This window comes from Plasmodium malariae (assembly GCF_900090045.1).
Source record: "Plasmodium malariae genome assembly, chromosome: 9".
NCBI lineage: Eukaryota > Apicomplexa > Aconoidasida > Haemosporida > Plasmodiidae > Plasmodium > Plasmodium malariae.
This window is the reverse complement of record NC_041783.1, coordinates 644,842-661,202: the sequence shown is the minus strand read 5'-3', so window position 1 is coordinate 661,202 and position 16,361 is coordinate 644,842. Positions and strand designations below refer to the sequence as shown.

The 16,361-nt window shown below is 25.9% G+C and overlaps 5 protein-coding genes across 5 annotated transcripts; 2 read left to right on the top strand and 3 right to left on the bottom strand.

Moving 5' to 3' along the window:
* Positions 1-1,313: 1,313 nt before the first annotated feature.
* PmUG01_09023900 (conserved Plasmodium protein, unknown function) lies at positions 1,314-2,588 on the bottom strand (the record flags this gene model as incomplete). Its single annotated transcript, XM_029004923.1, has 1 exon — positions 1,314-2,588. One exon carries the CDS (start codon positions 2,586-2,588, stop codon positions 1,314-1,316), a length of 1,275 nt encoding a protein of 424 aa, XP_028861563.1.
* A 1,368-nt stretch (positions 2,589-3,956) lies between these two features.
* PmUG01_09023800 (conserved Plasmodium protein, unknown function) lies at positions 3,957-5,096 on the bottom strand (the record flags this gene model as incomplete). Its single annotated transcript, XM_029004921.1, has 1 exon — positions 3,957-5,096. The coding sequence occupies one exon, from the start codon at positions 5,094-5,096 to the stop codon at positions 3,957-3,959; it is 1,140 nt and encodes a 379-aa protein (XP_028861562.1).
* An 888-nt stretch (positions 5,097-5,984) lies between these two features.
* On the top strand, positions 5,985-7,910 carry PmUG01_09023700 (conserved Plasmodium protein, unknown function; the record flags this gene model as incomplete). Its single annotated transcript, XM_029004920.1, has 1 exon — positions 5,985-7,910. One exon carries the CDS (start codon positions 5,985-5,987, stop codon positions 7,908-7,910), a length of 1,926 nt encoding a protein of 641 aa, XP_028861561.1.
* Positions 7,911-9,827: 1,917 nt separating this feature from the next.
* PmUG01_09023600 (GTPase-activating protein, putative) lies at positions 9,828-13,060 on the top strand (the record flags this gene model as incomplete). Its single annotated transcript, XM_029004919.1, has 11 exons — positions 9,828-9,951; positions 10,212-10,317; positions 10,515-10,604; positions 10,802-10,870; positions 11,017-11,098; positions 11,223-11,309; positions 11,638-11,752; positions 11,905-12,001; positions 12,215-12,284; positions 12,657-12,818; positions 12,944-13,060. The coding sequence occupies 11 exons, from the start codon at positions 9,828-9,830 to the stop codon at positions 13,058-13,060; spliced, it is 1,119 nt and encodes a 372-aa protein (XP_028861560.1).
* Positions 13,061-14,136: 1,076 nt separating this feature from the next.
* On the bottom strand, positions 14,137-15,856 carry ROM1 (rhomboid protease ROM1, putative; the record flags this gene model as incomplete). The annotated part of the gene is made up of 4 exons (XM_029004918.1): positions 14,137-14,282; positions 14,626-15,069; positions 15,398-15,577; positions 15,790-15,856. The coding sequence occupies 4 exons, from the start codon at positions 15,854-15,856 to the stop codon at positions 14,137-14,139; spliced, it is 837 nt and encodes a 278-aa protein (XP_028861559.1).
* Between the last annotated feature and the right edge of the window lie 505 nt (positions 15,857-16,361).

The following is a 16,361-nucleotide window of genomic DNA, read 5'->3' as shown; positions in this document are numbered from 1 at the left end:
CATTCAAACAAAAACTGCATTTAAAATTTTCTTGGTAAAAATTGTACATACATGCAAGCTATTTATATCATCTTGAATATATTGCAAAAAAAAAAAAAAATATATAATACCAATTATAAAATACATATACATATATATATAGAGTACGTATTTTTGCGATATAAACTTTGCTATAATTATCTTCTGAGTAATATTTTATTTACATATTTTTTACAGAACGTCATTATTTTAAATTATTTTAAAATTGTATAAAACCGAAGTATAACAATATAGCAATAATGAGGTAATTCGTACATTTGTTCATTGTAATTTTTAAGTGTTTATTCCTTCAAACAGTACTTTCATAAAAAATATGTTTATACAAATTATGTATACGCATATACATATGTATATGCGTATACATATGCGTACCTCATTCAGAACTCGATATTTTTTTTATTATTTGTTTCTTTTTTGTTGATATGTATAATTAAAAATGTAAAAAAACTTTACAAAAGTAACATCAAAAAAAGAAAATATATCGACACATGAATATTTATTATATATAAAATTAAAAAAAAAGTTTATCATCAAAAAATTATGGAAATTAACTGAAGCCAAAAAAAAAAAAAAAAAAAAAAAAAATTAAAAGAAAATACATATTACATAGAGAACTTTTTTTTTTTTTGACGTTACTTTTATAACGTTTGAATTAGTATATGATATATGCAGATTCTGTAAAAATTTTGAAAAAATGGGAAAGGAAAGAAATTGAAGTGCGGTAATTTGGATTCATAAAAGAAGAGGAAAAGTATATTAATCAGTGTAAATATGTATTTATTTAGATTCTACTATGAGCTAAATATTCTGTGTGTGTACTCGCACAAGCGCACATGGTAGCTGGTGCATCTGCTTATATATGCACATGCATACGCACTTACATACTTACATAAGTTCAGTTACATACATACTTTTTACTTACGATATTTTTATACATGGATTAATGACTATAGAGTTTCCCTCATTTATGACATTAAATAATGGTATAAACTGAAAATAAAAAAAAACAGAAGCAGATTAGAAAGTTTTCAACTTTTAAGATTTTTTACAAACTTCCTCAATATAATATAGCTACCTTACAATTCTGTTGAACATTTTATATAAGACAGAAAAATAAAAACATATAACCAGGAAATTAACTATAATTATTTAACAATATTAAAAAGAGAAATTTTTTTTTTTTTTTTTCATATGGTTACCAGTTATTTGGATAGCTTTAATTTTTTGTTTTTTTCTCCTAAATTTACTTTCTTCGTTATTATAATTGTGCAATATCAACACGTATATTCGTCGGAGCAATCCTTTTTGCAACTATTCTCCATTTTATTAAGATATATATTATGCGCTCGTTGCCTTCTTTTAATAACTATGTCCAGTTCTTTATTGGTTAAATAAATTAATTTTTCTTGTATACGATTTTCTTCTTCAACAATTTGTTCTAACTCCTTATTTATTTCGTCTAATTCGAATTCTTCATATTTTATGACCGAATCGGTGTTTTCGTTTGTCTTGTCTATAAAAGTATACTCTTTTTCCCTATCAACATAATTATTTTTATTTTTCTTATAAATATAATTATTGTTCATATGAAATCTTTTTTCCTCTACCTTTTCATCAATGTAGTCGTAATGATAATGGTTATGTTGTTTTTTGTCATTAGTGTATGCATACCATTCTTCATGTTCTTTGTCGTATACTTCTTCACATACTTCTCTACGTGTTTTTTTGCATTCTTGTAATACATACTGGCTAGCTATTTCGTATGAACAAAAGTCATTTGAGTTATCGTTTTGATTGGCTCTATTGTGGCTCTGTATTTTATTTATTTCTTTATTATAATGACTATTGTCATCCTTATCACCGATTATTTTACCTTCCGTCATATCATTTGGGTCATTATATTTTATTCTATCGGAATGTGCATCAGCTATTGCGTTTGTCTCCAGGATGCAATAATTAGCACATTTACTGTTCATAATTTCACTGGAAAAGTGTAAGTCCACGCATTTATCGCTCTCATCTGTTTTTTTTCCTATGGTATCGTTTTCTTGTTTATCATGCGCTTCAACATTATTTTGTAAGTTGTTTTTATTTCTGATATTCTCCTCCATTTTTATATTGTCATTTATTCCTGACTTGTTCATGATTTTATTTTGTTTAACTATTAAGGAGGTACGACTTTTTTGTAATACTTTTTCTGCATTTTTAAAATTAGAGGGATTTGAAGTATTTTTTGTCAACATATTCCCTATTTGCTTACTTTTATTATGCTTAAAATCGCCAATTGGTTCATGACAAATAATCGTCTTTTTTTTTTTAATTATCATCTTATTATTCATATCCTTTATGTTTTTCTTATTATGCGGCTCGAAGAATATTTGGGATTTTATCTTTCTGTTTACAACCATTATCTGTTTATCCGAATCATCGCTTTTTTCATATTCTTCCTCCTTCTCCTTATTTTCCCCCTTCCCTTTCTGTTTCTTTAAGTAATTTAATTTTTCCTTTTTATATTCATTAATATTTCCATCGTTACTATAGTTTAACATATTCAAACTTAGGAAAGTGAAAAAATTGTATACAGAGAGTAATTTCTCGCCTACACACTTACATGTGTATGTATTTACACCACTATAACTTAGCTGTTCACATAAAAAATTGAAAATTAAATTTACAGAGTTTGAACAAAAAGACTGAGTAATATAGGAATAAAAAAAAAAAAAAAAAATATATTGCATAATACAGTACAAAATAGTATAGAGTATAATTAACGTTTAACCAAAAGGAACAAAACTGATATCTAGGGGTGTAAGGAAAAATAGGGTAACATAAAAATGTGTATTTGTCATGCCTATTTGTTTTTTTTTTTTTTTTTTTTTTTTTTTTACTTCACCTTTATGCTATTTTTTAAGCCATTTATATATCTTTTTTATGCGAACAATTAACTAATTAAAAATTTTGTTTTTTAATAAAAAATTGTATAGTTTAACAAATTATGTTTATAATTATGTCTAAATGATGGGAAGTAATAATAAATGAAAATACATATGTGAGATATGGATAATTTGGTTAAATAAGTAGCCTATTCTAGAATGGTAAAACGGAATATTCATAATAATGTTTCCCCTTTTTAGGGATATACCATTAACAAAAGGAGAATACAAAGGCAGTTACTTTTAGAAAATATTTTTTGCCTCAGAATTATTTGTAGAGTTATAATACTTCAGGATGATAAGATAAAACCAAAAAAAAAAATAATAATAAATAAATAAAATAAAACAAAACAAGATATGTTAAGATGAGATAAACCAAAATGAACTAAAATAAACTAAAACTGAGCTAAAAGAACTAAATTAATTAAAATGAAGCGTCAATTTTTGAGAACTTCAAGTATGTGCAGATATCATGTCTAATGTGGTTATAATGCTACAAAATGGGCAGGTGTAACAAAAAAAAAAAAAAAAAAAATAAAAAATAAATAATAATAATGATAAATAGCTAGGTAGTTATACAGATAAATAATTAGGTGAAGAAATAAATAAATCAATGAACAAATAAATCAGTAAACAAATAAATCATTAAATTAGCAAATTAGTGTATTAATACATAATCAAGCAAATAACACGCTGCTCAACGCGTGTGTCCGCAAAATTTGCAAAATTAACTAAAAAAAAAAAAAAAGAAAGAAATAGTTACAGTAATTGTAATAGTAATGGCAAAAATGATAATAAAATGGATATGAAGAAGAATAAGAGAAAAATACGAACAAGCAATAAAAAAAAAAAAAAAAAAAGACGAAAAGTGACGAAAAAAAAAGGGAAGCTACTAAAAAGGACGAACAAGAGGCGATGAAAAGACTCGTCTGAGAGCTCACGTCATTATAAGCCTTTTTTTCCCTGTAACATATTAGACATTCCTTAATAGATAAAGGAGTACAAATTACAAATTTTCTTGGTAAGAGAAATAATATTTTTCATTTGAGATAAATGATTATTAACTGGATTTAGCAGAATAAATATGTTAACAATTTTTTCGACTTGAGAAAGGTACATCTTTTTGACTAGCATAAAATACGGAGATCTGACTATTTTACAATGTTTATTAATGTGATAAAAAAAATGATTGACAAATAGGATGCAAGAGATAACAATGTCAATATCGTTATATTTATCTTTTATATTTGGAATACATATAACATCATTAAAAACTGAAAAAAGAAATTTATTTATTATAAATGGGGACCTTGTAATAAACATTAATTCATACAGTAGAGAATATTTGAAAATATTATTTGATAATTTAAAAGATAATATATATAAACTAAGTTTTTCCATTTTTAGACTTTCTTCTTTTTCATGATAAATATTTTCTTTAATAATAGGTTCATAATGATTTATATGAACAGTAAATTTTTGAATCTCCTCTTTTGATATTACACATTTGGTAGTATATGCGCACTTATTTAATAAATATATATTATAATCAATGTTATTTAAGACATTCCTTAACGATATTTTGGAACTTGTTATTTTCCCATGCATATATAAACACCCTGCTATTGCATGTTTAATGCATCTTAAGTTAGATATAGGCATTAATTCTGATCCCCTTTTGGGGGGACTATAAAATATTTGAGAAAATTTTAACCGAATTTCCTTTACCATTTGGACGTTTCTAATTACTTGGGCATTTTTTACCCCATGGGCATCTTTAATTACTTGGACATTTTTTACCGTATTGACGTCCCTTACTAGTTCAGAGCCCCTTACCATTTCGACTTCTTTATCTTCCTCGCTTTGTAGTAGGTGTCCCTTTTGTAATAGGCCCTCGTTCTTCTCTTCGCACAATTCTAGTTCATTTAATATACAATTATATCTACTTCTAAATACATAAAATATCGTTTTATAAATATCGTTAATGCTCACAATCTCTAAAATGTTGTCATCTGAAAGTATCATTTCTATTATTAGGCCAATAACAACTAAGGTGTTGTTCAACTTTTTTTTCAAATCAATTATATTTTTTTTGTTTTTTTGTTGGCAAAGCATTTTGTTCATTCATGGCACTTAAAGTGAAATGTGAAGAACTTTTTTCCCTAATGTGCATACGCTTATGTACGTACCTTTATCTACATGTGTACGTAAAAGGATTGTTATACGGATAGGGTATACGGATAGGGAATACGGATGGGTATATATATGATTATGCGGATATGGGTGTGTTTGCGTATGTACGTATGTATGTACGTGGGTACCTACAAATAAGCTAAGAACGCACATAAATAGGCAAGTGCATTCGTGCATACGCGTAGGCATGTTTCTCCTGCCAGTGTAAAATCTTAATTTCACTAAAATGAAAATGTACAATTATCACATATACTATTCATTATGCTCACTCGTATACATGCATAAATGAAACGGTTAATTGATATGAAGAAATAAAGGGATGAAAAATGTGGTAAAAAAGAGGGGACAAAAAAGGACATAAAAAAATAAGGTTGAAAGTAAGGGTTAAAAAAAGAGGCGTAAAATGCTAAAAAAAAATGTGGTAAAAACAAGGGTCGAAAAAAAAGAACTGAAAAAAAATAAAAAGAAAAGTCAAAAAAGTAAATCGATCAAGATTAGATGCCCAAAAGTGAAATTACTTTCACATAAAAAAAAAAAAAAAAAAAAAAAAAAAAAACGATTTGCATAAAAATATGCGTTTTACATGAGAGAAGAATGTATAATAAAAATTGTTGTGAATTGCTAAATAGGTATGTACGCATATGTATACATAAACATACATATAAGCACATATGCACATATGTATATATACGCATTTCTGTGTATTTACATATGTTCATGTATATACATGCGCATACATCCGTGTACAACTTATGCGTAGCCCACTCGATAGCGCATGTTAACGAACAAGAAAAGCAACCTTTGAATATTATACTTATAATGATAGTTTTATTTACAAATGTGATATTTAAAAGATCTATAAAATGGACTTGTAGACTTCTGTTGCATGGTCAATATTTTGTCCATCCAAAGATACAATGTTGTTGTTTGTTTAAAAATTATTATAGTACTGGTGTACCCACTAGTAAAGTAGAAATACTTAGTTGCAAGGTGAATGAAAACATAATAAATCATATCAAGAAGGAGTATGATATAGATTCCAATTCGATCAACTTAAATGTGAAAAGGAGTTGTGAAGAAAAAAATATTTACGAAATGAGTATGAGATGGAGTAATTTTTTTAAGTGTGAAAAAAGTTTGTATAATGTTATTAATAAATATTTAAAGACAAACCGTATAGATTATTACTTACATAATTATTTGAAATTGACATATGATGAGAAATTAGATAATATGGCAAGTGTGGCAGAAGGGACAAATTTGGAAAGCCCTAATAATTCTCCATTTAATTCAGAGGAAGAAATAAAAAATATACTCATTTATATAATGGCTCTATCTTATAAAAATATACGTGACTTTAATATTATATCTGCCTTAAGTGAAAAGTTAATAAGCCTATTAAAAAATTTAACAAAGGAATATAAAAACAAGACTTTAATTTTTACCATCTGTGAAGTGTATAATTGTATAAAAGCTATGAACGATGAATTGTTTTCCATTCTTTTTGATATGTTGAACAGTTGTTATGTAACTTCAAGGTCTGAAAATATAATCATGAATGAGGAGGAAATTTTACTAATTTTAAAAACTCTGTATAATCAAAATTATAAAAATCATTCAATAGTTGATACTGTTATAAATTCAATTAAAATGGGTACTAATTTAAAAACAAATGTTTTACTAGTCAACTCATTTTTTTATTTAACTTTATTATCCCGTATGGACAATTCGCTAATTGAGAATTTGCACTCATTTCTTTTTTATGTAACAAATGAGACTTGTCAAGGGTCTCTGAATGAAATGATGGATAATCCAAAAACATTAGCAAACCAGGGTCACATAGATAAATTGGTGAAGGAGGGAAAAAGACAAACTTGTAGTGACAATATATATACAACGGAAAACTTCGAAAAAACGGACGAGCCGGGAGCAGATGTGAAGAGAACAAACAGTGCAATATGTGCAGATTATACAAAATTAAAAATGGATGGAATAAAATTCAAAATAGAATTATCAGCTACTGACTGCATAAAGCTGCTATATTCCTATTTGGCTTTGGGAGAAGATTACATTAATTGGTTTCTCATTCATAAGCTACTTCTAAAACTTTGCGATGACATAAAAGATGATGAAAATATTTTATTAATAAAGGAAAAGAAGAAAACCCTTGAAATGGTTTGCATTATAAGAAGTTACCTGAGGTATAAGAAAAGAAATTTTTATGATAACCTACCAAAATATGTAAAAAAAATGTTAAAAAAAATATACATGATGGACATACATGAAAAAAAAATCAATGATAGACTATTTAACGAAAAGCTATCATGGCATCTAACAAAACTGCGTATTCCACATATTAGAAATGTGTATAAAGGTGGAATTGTATTTGATATATTAGAAAAGGATAAAAGACTTGTTTGGTTATGTTTTTCCTATCATCATTATTATGTTAAAACGATTGACTTAACTATTGAAAAATTATTACAGATGGACATCATACAGTCAATGAATTATAAAATTGCTAAAATACATTATTACCAATTTTCAAGAATGAAAGCTAGAAGAACTAGATTTGAATATATAAGAATGTGTAGGTATTATTCGTTGCGTGATAGAAGAAATTTTGATGACCAATTTGAGGGATGGAATTTGCCATATATTAACTGGTATCATAAAAAAAATAAAAATGTCCACATTTCCAACTACTTCTATAACTACACACCCGTATCCCAAATGGAATATTAGAAAATGGGGATTTGCGGCGTTGCTCCATTGTAACAGTGAGCCGTTGCGACATTTTAACGTTAGAACGTTATAATTCCGAAAGCCTTTGAATACCTTTCATTTATGGATAGATACGTATCTTATCTTTTAGGCTAAGTGGAATGCATAATTTTTTTTTTTTTTCAAAATGAAGTTAACATTTCTTCTAAAGCGTTAAATAAAAACTAGTCCGTTCATCTATTACTCTGCATGTCTTTTTTTTTTTTTTTTTTTCTATTTTATTGTTTTATTCTTTAAACTTTCCATTTTAACGTATTTTTATTATTTTTTTTTTTTTTTTTTGGGATATTATTTCATTTTGCTTTAGTATGCTTTAATTTGCTTCATTACGCTTCACTATGCTTCACTGCTTCATTACGCTTCACTATGCTTCACTGCTTCATTACGCTTTATTATGCTTTATATTGTTTATTTCGCTTTATATTTTATTTTTTTTATTCGTATAACTTTACACATAATAAAAAAATAGCACTTCAAAAAATTTTATCTCATTTTTTATTAATTTAATGGTCTTTGCCCTTTATTAAATCTTTCTTTTTCATGAATGGGTATAAACGCATAAATATACACCACATTTACATAAAAAACCATTATATCTTTTTTTTTTTAAATTCATGTGCACACGATTTATTCATTAACTTTTTATTATACCATTTATGCAGGAAAAATAACACAACGATTTTAAATTTGGTATTTACTATTATTTTGTATGTATATAGTAATGTATATATATAATAAATATGTGTACACGTATGTTTATATATGCGTATAAATGACGAACTTTGAACATTAGGTTAAGAAAAAAATTCCCTATGTAAAAATTGCCGTAAATTATTTGCTTTAGGGTGAAAAATTATAATTTACGTTTTACAATTTATATTTTACATTTTACAATTTATATTTTACATTTTACAATTTATGTTTTTTATATTACAATTTACATTTTATATTTTACAGTTTATATTTTACAGTTTACATTTTACAGTTTACAGTTTATGTTTTTTATATTATAATTTATATTTTATATTTTATATTTTACATTTTACATTTTACATTTTACATTTTACAGTTTATATTTTACAGTTTACATTTTACAGTTTACAGTTTATATTTTATATTTTACAATTTATGTATTACAATTTGTACTATACAATTTATATATTACAATTTATAATATACAATTTACGGTTTGCAATTTACATTTTACAATTTAAATTTTACAGTTTACATTTGACATTTTACGTTTTACATTTTTTATTCCTTCTTCTAATATAATAACGAGCTGCTTTCCATTATAAGCGCAGAACGTTTATATGAAAAATTAATATACAGTATGTGTATATATATGTGTAAATAAACATATATACCTGTTTAATATTAACATATATATATATACAAATGAAAATACATATACATAGGAATATATATACATATAATATACTTTCATATAATGAAAAAAAAATCGGAAAATTTAGGAGTAAAATTAGCGCGTGTTGTACTTTTATTTAAAAATGCATTAATAGTAATATCAACAACGATTTTTTTGTATGTATAAAAGTTTTTTAGTAGAATAACAAATATATATATATAAGAGTAGTATAATTTAGCATTTGACGTAAGAATCATATAACATACGATTAACATAAATTATGAGCAGTTTTCTTATAATGTATAACATAAAAATTGCAAGCAGGAAAAATATATACATTAAAAATAATATGTACATATAAATGCATATATGTATACATACATATGTATACATATATATGTATATATATACGTATGTCAAACTTACAAACGAGGGAATTATTTTACATGAAGCGCATACGTACAAGTAATATGTCGAAAATGATTTTTAAGGGAGTGTCATTTTAAAAAATGAGAATAAATTTCTTCAAAGAAAAAAACAAGATAAAATTGAACAAAAATCTTGATTTTGATTCTGATAATGCCTTGTCAAATGTTAACAATGAGTCAAACAATTATTTAACGGCGAACAGCGGTATGTTAAGAATTACAAAAAGAAAAGAGAAAAAAAGAAGTAATTACAGTAGTATGAGTAGAAGTAACAATACTAATAGTAGCAGTAGCATAACATTGTATGAATAGTGAGGAGGATTTATCAAAATACCTGAGTATCTGCACATATATATATATGTGAACATACGTATACATATATGTGTGTGCCAATTTCAAACAACACAAAAGTACTTATTGCTATGCAATAGTATAAATAGGTCATTCTTTACAATCCTTTTACAGATAACGAATATGATCATTACGGGTTTGAAAAAAATAAAGAATTTACTGCTGAGTCTACAACTGATAAGCGAGCCTTAGAAAAGCATAGGAAAAAAATAGAAAAAAGGTGATATTATGAGTTAATTTTAAACCCATGTTATACTGGAAAAATAGGGTCTATATATCTGCATATATATATATATATATATATATATATATATATATATATATATATATACACGTGCTTATGCATATTTGCAGCTACACATATAGTTATATGCTCATGTGCAAACGTGTAAATTACTGTAATTTCTTTTTGGTCAGGTGGAAGTTATACTTTACTTTTAAAAGAGATATAAAAAAAAGTTACTATCTAAAAACATTAATTAGAAAAGGAATACCCGATAAATTAAGGTTGTTATATATATTATCTCAAAAAATGTTATGAAATCATCTTAAATGTTACGTACAGATATTAAGAAAAATAAGTAATTACAACATAAGAGATGTTTCTAAATATAAATGAATGAGCTAGTATGCATATTTACATTCACCCATTTTTACGTATGTGTGTTCCATATATATATATATATATAAAATTCCTTGTTCAGGCCCGATATATGGCCATACCTGTTAGATAGTATGGTGTTGTACCTGAAATATCCCACCATATACGAAAAGTAAGGGAAAAAATAAAAAAAATATATGTTTATATTTTTGTTTAAAAAGCTTTTTGGCTCCGAAAAAAAATACAATTTGCTTCAATCATTTAATATATGTTATTCCCGTTATATTACATCCCATTTTATTTACTCCCTAATTTTAGATGTTTAAACAGTGAATTAGAGCCAAAGGTGCTAAGCCAAATTGAGCTGGATATTATACGAACCTTTCCGCATAATAAAAACGTGTGTGTAGTTTGATTTTTTTTTTTTTCTCTCTGTATTTTTTTAAAATGACATATATATATATATGTGTATATTTAAAATATAACCTTTTATACACCAAACTTTTTTTTTTTTTTTTTTGAAGTATCGAATGAACTCCCCAGGGTTAATTCAGTTAAGGAATGTTCTACATGCCTTTGCGGTTTATAAGCCCAAAATAAATTATTGTCAGGTAAACTATATATATATTTTTTTTTATATTGTTCAAAATGAAAGGTTAAAGAGTATAAGATATATATATATATATATACGTATGAAGGAATATTTTATTATGTCAGTACATATTACATATTTTCAATTTTTTCCTGTACAATCTATGAGATTTTCGTTACCAACATAAGTGCTTATAATCAGTTGAATTCCTTTTTTGAATCGTTATTTTTGATATTGTTACTTTTATTGCTATTATTTTTATGGTCGTTCCCTTTGTTGTGATTATTTTTATGACTATTCTATTGCAATTATTTTTACGATTGTTTTTATTTTATTTTTATTGGTAGAGCATGAATTTTATCGCTGCCATTGCACTAATATTTTTAAAGGAGGAATTGTCCTTTTGGTCTATTGTTCAGTTAATTGATTCGGATTACTCTCATGAGAAAATTAACATAAGTGGTTAGCCTGTGGGATATACATGTGCTTATGTATGTGCTTATATGAATGCATGATATGAACGTTTGTTTTTTTGTTTTAAAATAATTTTTATTCATATTTAAAGAGAAATATTTGTGCACGAATAATATTGCTATGCATATTTCCCCATTTAGATTATTACAACAACGAAATGAGAGGATTACGCAGGGATATTATTGTTATAGAAGAGTTGGTTAGAACAAAATTGCCGGAAGTACACTTGCGCTTAAAGTATGTACACTGCACCGTGTGTGTATACGTACACACATATATATATATAAATTTGTATAACATATATATATGTACCATAAATATATATGATATTTATGTATATAATGTATATATAATGTAAATGTATGCAAGATCTTCATCAATGAATAATTTGAAATAGTAAGACCCGAAGGGCGTATACATATATATATATTTTCCCTCGTGTTACAATAGAGAATTGGATGTTGATCTATCCTGGATATGTTCAGAATGGCTTTTGTGTTTATTTTGTACGGCTTTTCCGGTGAATATTTAAAAAAAAAAATATATATAATAATAATAAAACGATAAACAATAGAAGTATAAATCAATAAAACGATAAAATAAAAAAAAAAAAGAAAAAAGACCGTTGAATTCGTTTGGAATATGTTATAAAATGTATACAGATGGTTATATATAGTTATGTATATTTATACGCATGCATATTTAAATGTTGCTTAATATGAAAATGTAATTTATATGAAAAATGGCATACGCATTTTGAAATGTTTTTACTGGATGTGTGTATAATGTTTCACTGTTCGTGAATAGTATATATTTGTTGTTACCATGTACCCATTTTTTTCATTTTACTAATTTCTTTTTTTTCCTTCTATTTATGTGTGTCCCATTGCAGATAACGACAACGTTACGTATTTGGGACTGCCTATTCTATGAAGGCGATAAAATAATATTCAGAATTACTTTAGCATTGTTTAAAATGAATCAAGAAAAATTAGTTGAGCTAAATTCATTAGAATCCATCTTATTGTTATTTAAGGAAACCACCAAAAATATGGTATGAAAAAAAAAAAAAAAATGAGGAAAAAGAATTGGATGAATATTGCTTATATAAGAAGTGTATATAGAATATATATACTATATATAAGCTAATTTGTATTTCCATTTTGCAAATATTCGTAGGTGGAATGTGATAAATTAATGTATATTGCCTTTAACGAAATTGGTGTACTAAAAAAAAAGAGCATAAGGAAGTTAAGGCTGAAAGCTGAAGATCTTATTAAGAACGGTTTAGCCTAAAATTATGTGATTACTGTATGTACATATCATTATTTGTTACTTTCTTACCTTTTTTTTTTTTTTCCTTTTTTTTTGTTATTTGATTTTTTTTACCTTATATATTTTTTTAAGTAAATTATAAAAATTTGTTTGTTTCTTAAAAACATGATGAAAAATAGAAAAACAAAAAAGAAAGTTATTCAGTAATACGTTAATTTTTGAAAAGTTTAAAAAAAAAAAAAGAGAAGAGGATAAGCAAAAGGAAAAGGAAATGGCTATTTGTTCTGCGTAATATGGATTATAATGAAAATAAAAAGGAACGGGAAAAGGTTGAAAGCAATAAATTAGCTACATTTTTGCGGATAAGTGTAAGAGTTCAACCTTTTTGTTCATTTGCACTCTCATTCATGTTTACATTCTTTTTCTTTTTCTTTCTTTTTCAATTTTTTTTTTTTTGTTTTTATGATTTGTTTTGATGGAAATGCGTGCAACAAATTTTATTCCTTTGTTTGTGCATAGGCAGACTACACACTTTAAAAGTGCTTGTGCGTTTTTATTAATTTTCAAATGATAGTTTTTAATTAATATTATATCTAGATATATATGCAAATGTTGTATATATATTTATATATAGTCATGAAAATATTCATTTTAAAATTGCAAGTTTATTCTGTATATTTTAAATTTAACAAAAAAAGTATTACAAAAAAAAAGGAAGAAAAATAAAAAAAAAAATTACTGGAAATAAATAAATATTTAAGCTTAAAAATTTATTATTTTTTTTTTATGATCAGAAATTAAAAAAAAAGGTAAAAACGAAGAAAACAAATTAAAGATAGTACTTTCGTATTTTTGTACTTTTTTTTTTTTTTTTGTATTTTTTTGTGCATATATTTATTTATCCGTATGTAATTTTTTTTTATAATCTTTTGAAGAAAGTAATACATACACATGTTATAATGCTGCTTATAATGGACATACTCCCTGTATGCATGTATATACTCTTAACATGCACAAATAGGTTGTATAAGTAATATATATATATATATATATATATATATATATACATGTAATGTATGTACACATATAATTACGAATTAACAGGTGCGCGGAACGGTAAGTAAAATAACTGGTGGAACAAGTGCTAGCAGTACCAATGTAGCATATGATGCATTTTTCATATGGTTGTACCAGGAGGGCTTATTTTCCATTTGGTCATTGTATAGTATACCGATTGATAAACCTGGTAAAGTAAAAAAAAAAAAAAAAGGTAAAGGAAATTCAAATAATGCCCAATATAATATTATATAGAGTATTATACAAAATAATGCAAAACATGGCGAATTAATGAATAATGCAGAGAATGTTAAAATTGCGTGAAATTAGGTGAACATGCGCAGGCTACAGTAGCATAACTGTATTTGTGCAGGACTTGCGTTATTTCATTATTTTATTATTTCTACGTTTCTTTATATCTTTATTTCTTAATTTCATAATTTCTTTCTTTCCTAATTTCTTTCATTCATAATTTTTTTTTTTTCTTTTTTTTTTTTTTTTTTTTTTTTTTTCTTTGTGGTGAGAATTACCCGAGAGTAAGCCTCCCAAATGGCCAATGTGGTCAATGTTCGATCCGTTAAATGTAAAATAATAAAAAAAAGAAATTAACGAAAAAAATATTATATTAAATACTACCCTTTCTCTATGTCTAATGATATGCCATAATAATACCAACTCGGAGGTAACTATACCAAGTAATCCCATGCCTGAAGTACTAGCACCAACTTTTATTGGACAGTAGGTAACAGCTGATGATAAAATGTTTCCATATATACCTGTTACAAAATATAGTATTGCAACTTTTAAGATACCGTAATTTTTCTCAAGTGTAAAACCCATCCTTAATTGGAAAAAGACATTAAAAAATGTGTGAAATATATTTGCATGTAAAAATATTGGTAATATCAATCTGTGAATTTCTCCTCTCTTTATTCTTGAAGCAACATTTGCTCCTAGTGTTATTAATAAATCGTCTGTAAAAAGGGAATAGGGGAATTGGGTATGATTTAAAAGGTGAACGTATTGTGATTTATAATGCGAAGATTTTTTCCATTTTTTGTGCTTTTTTTTTTTTTTTTTTTTTTTTTTTTTTCATTTTTCTTTTTCTATTGTAATATTTGCTTCCTTTTTCAGAAAAGCAACATTTGCTCTACATTTTTACTAGGTAAAATTAGACTGCTATAAGGTTCACTACTTAATTTTATTTATTATTTACATTTCACTTTTCCCTTTTCTCTTTCTAATTTTATGCTGTTCATATATATATTTACAGATGGACAGATAAATATATGCAGAACATACCAGAAGGTGTTAAAAAATCCGAAGGTTTAATACTAATTGATATAATAAAAACGATGATTTGAGTAATTGACACAACCATGATAAAACTTTTCCAGGTAAAGTGTGGAAAAATTAAATTAACCACATCAATCGGTTTTGATCTTTGTACGAAACTACTCTGGGATTCATAGTACCCTGGTGCTTTAAAAGTTAGGTAGGAAAAAATATCTGCGTGTACATTTGTGCACGTACATATGAACATATTTATAAAAAGCGTTATGAAGATGGGTTAATTTTTATGATGAATGGTCACTAGCATGAACTAGCGCAAAAATGGAAGCTATATATATATATATATATGTGGACGTGTGCGTCCTCGAATGTGCATGTTTTCTACTTTTTCATTTTCATACTTCTATTTAGTGGTAGGTTTTCGGAGTACTCGTCTCTATAATCTGCTAAGGTATGAATGTTACTCATTTTCACCCGAATATTAAATGAAAGAAATTATTACATAAAATATAAAGGGAAAACGGATTTACAGATATATTTAAAATGTACATGCACAAACTAGTAATAAATTAACAAGCCTGCTAGTTCATTTAAAAAATGCAACATTTAAAACACAAAAAAAAAGAAAAAGAAAAAGTAAAACAAAAAAAAAAAGAGTAATGAAAAAAACGGAAAACGTAAAAAAAAAAAAAAAAAGTAAGGTGCGAGAAGAAAGAGGTGTTAGCATTCACGTTAACATCGATATGAACATTCTTCAGACACGAATATTTTAAAATATCACTGCTAAAAGAACGTGTAAGTAGTACATGCATATGCGTATATGCCTATGCTTGTGTGTGTGTACATATATATGTGTATGTATATATGTACATATTTGTATAATTTTTTACTTGCGATTTACGATAATATGTGCCCATTAAAATGGCAAATATTCTGCACATATATACATATATATATGTATTTGTGCATGCGT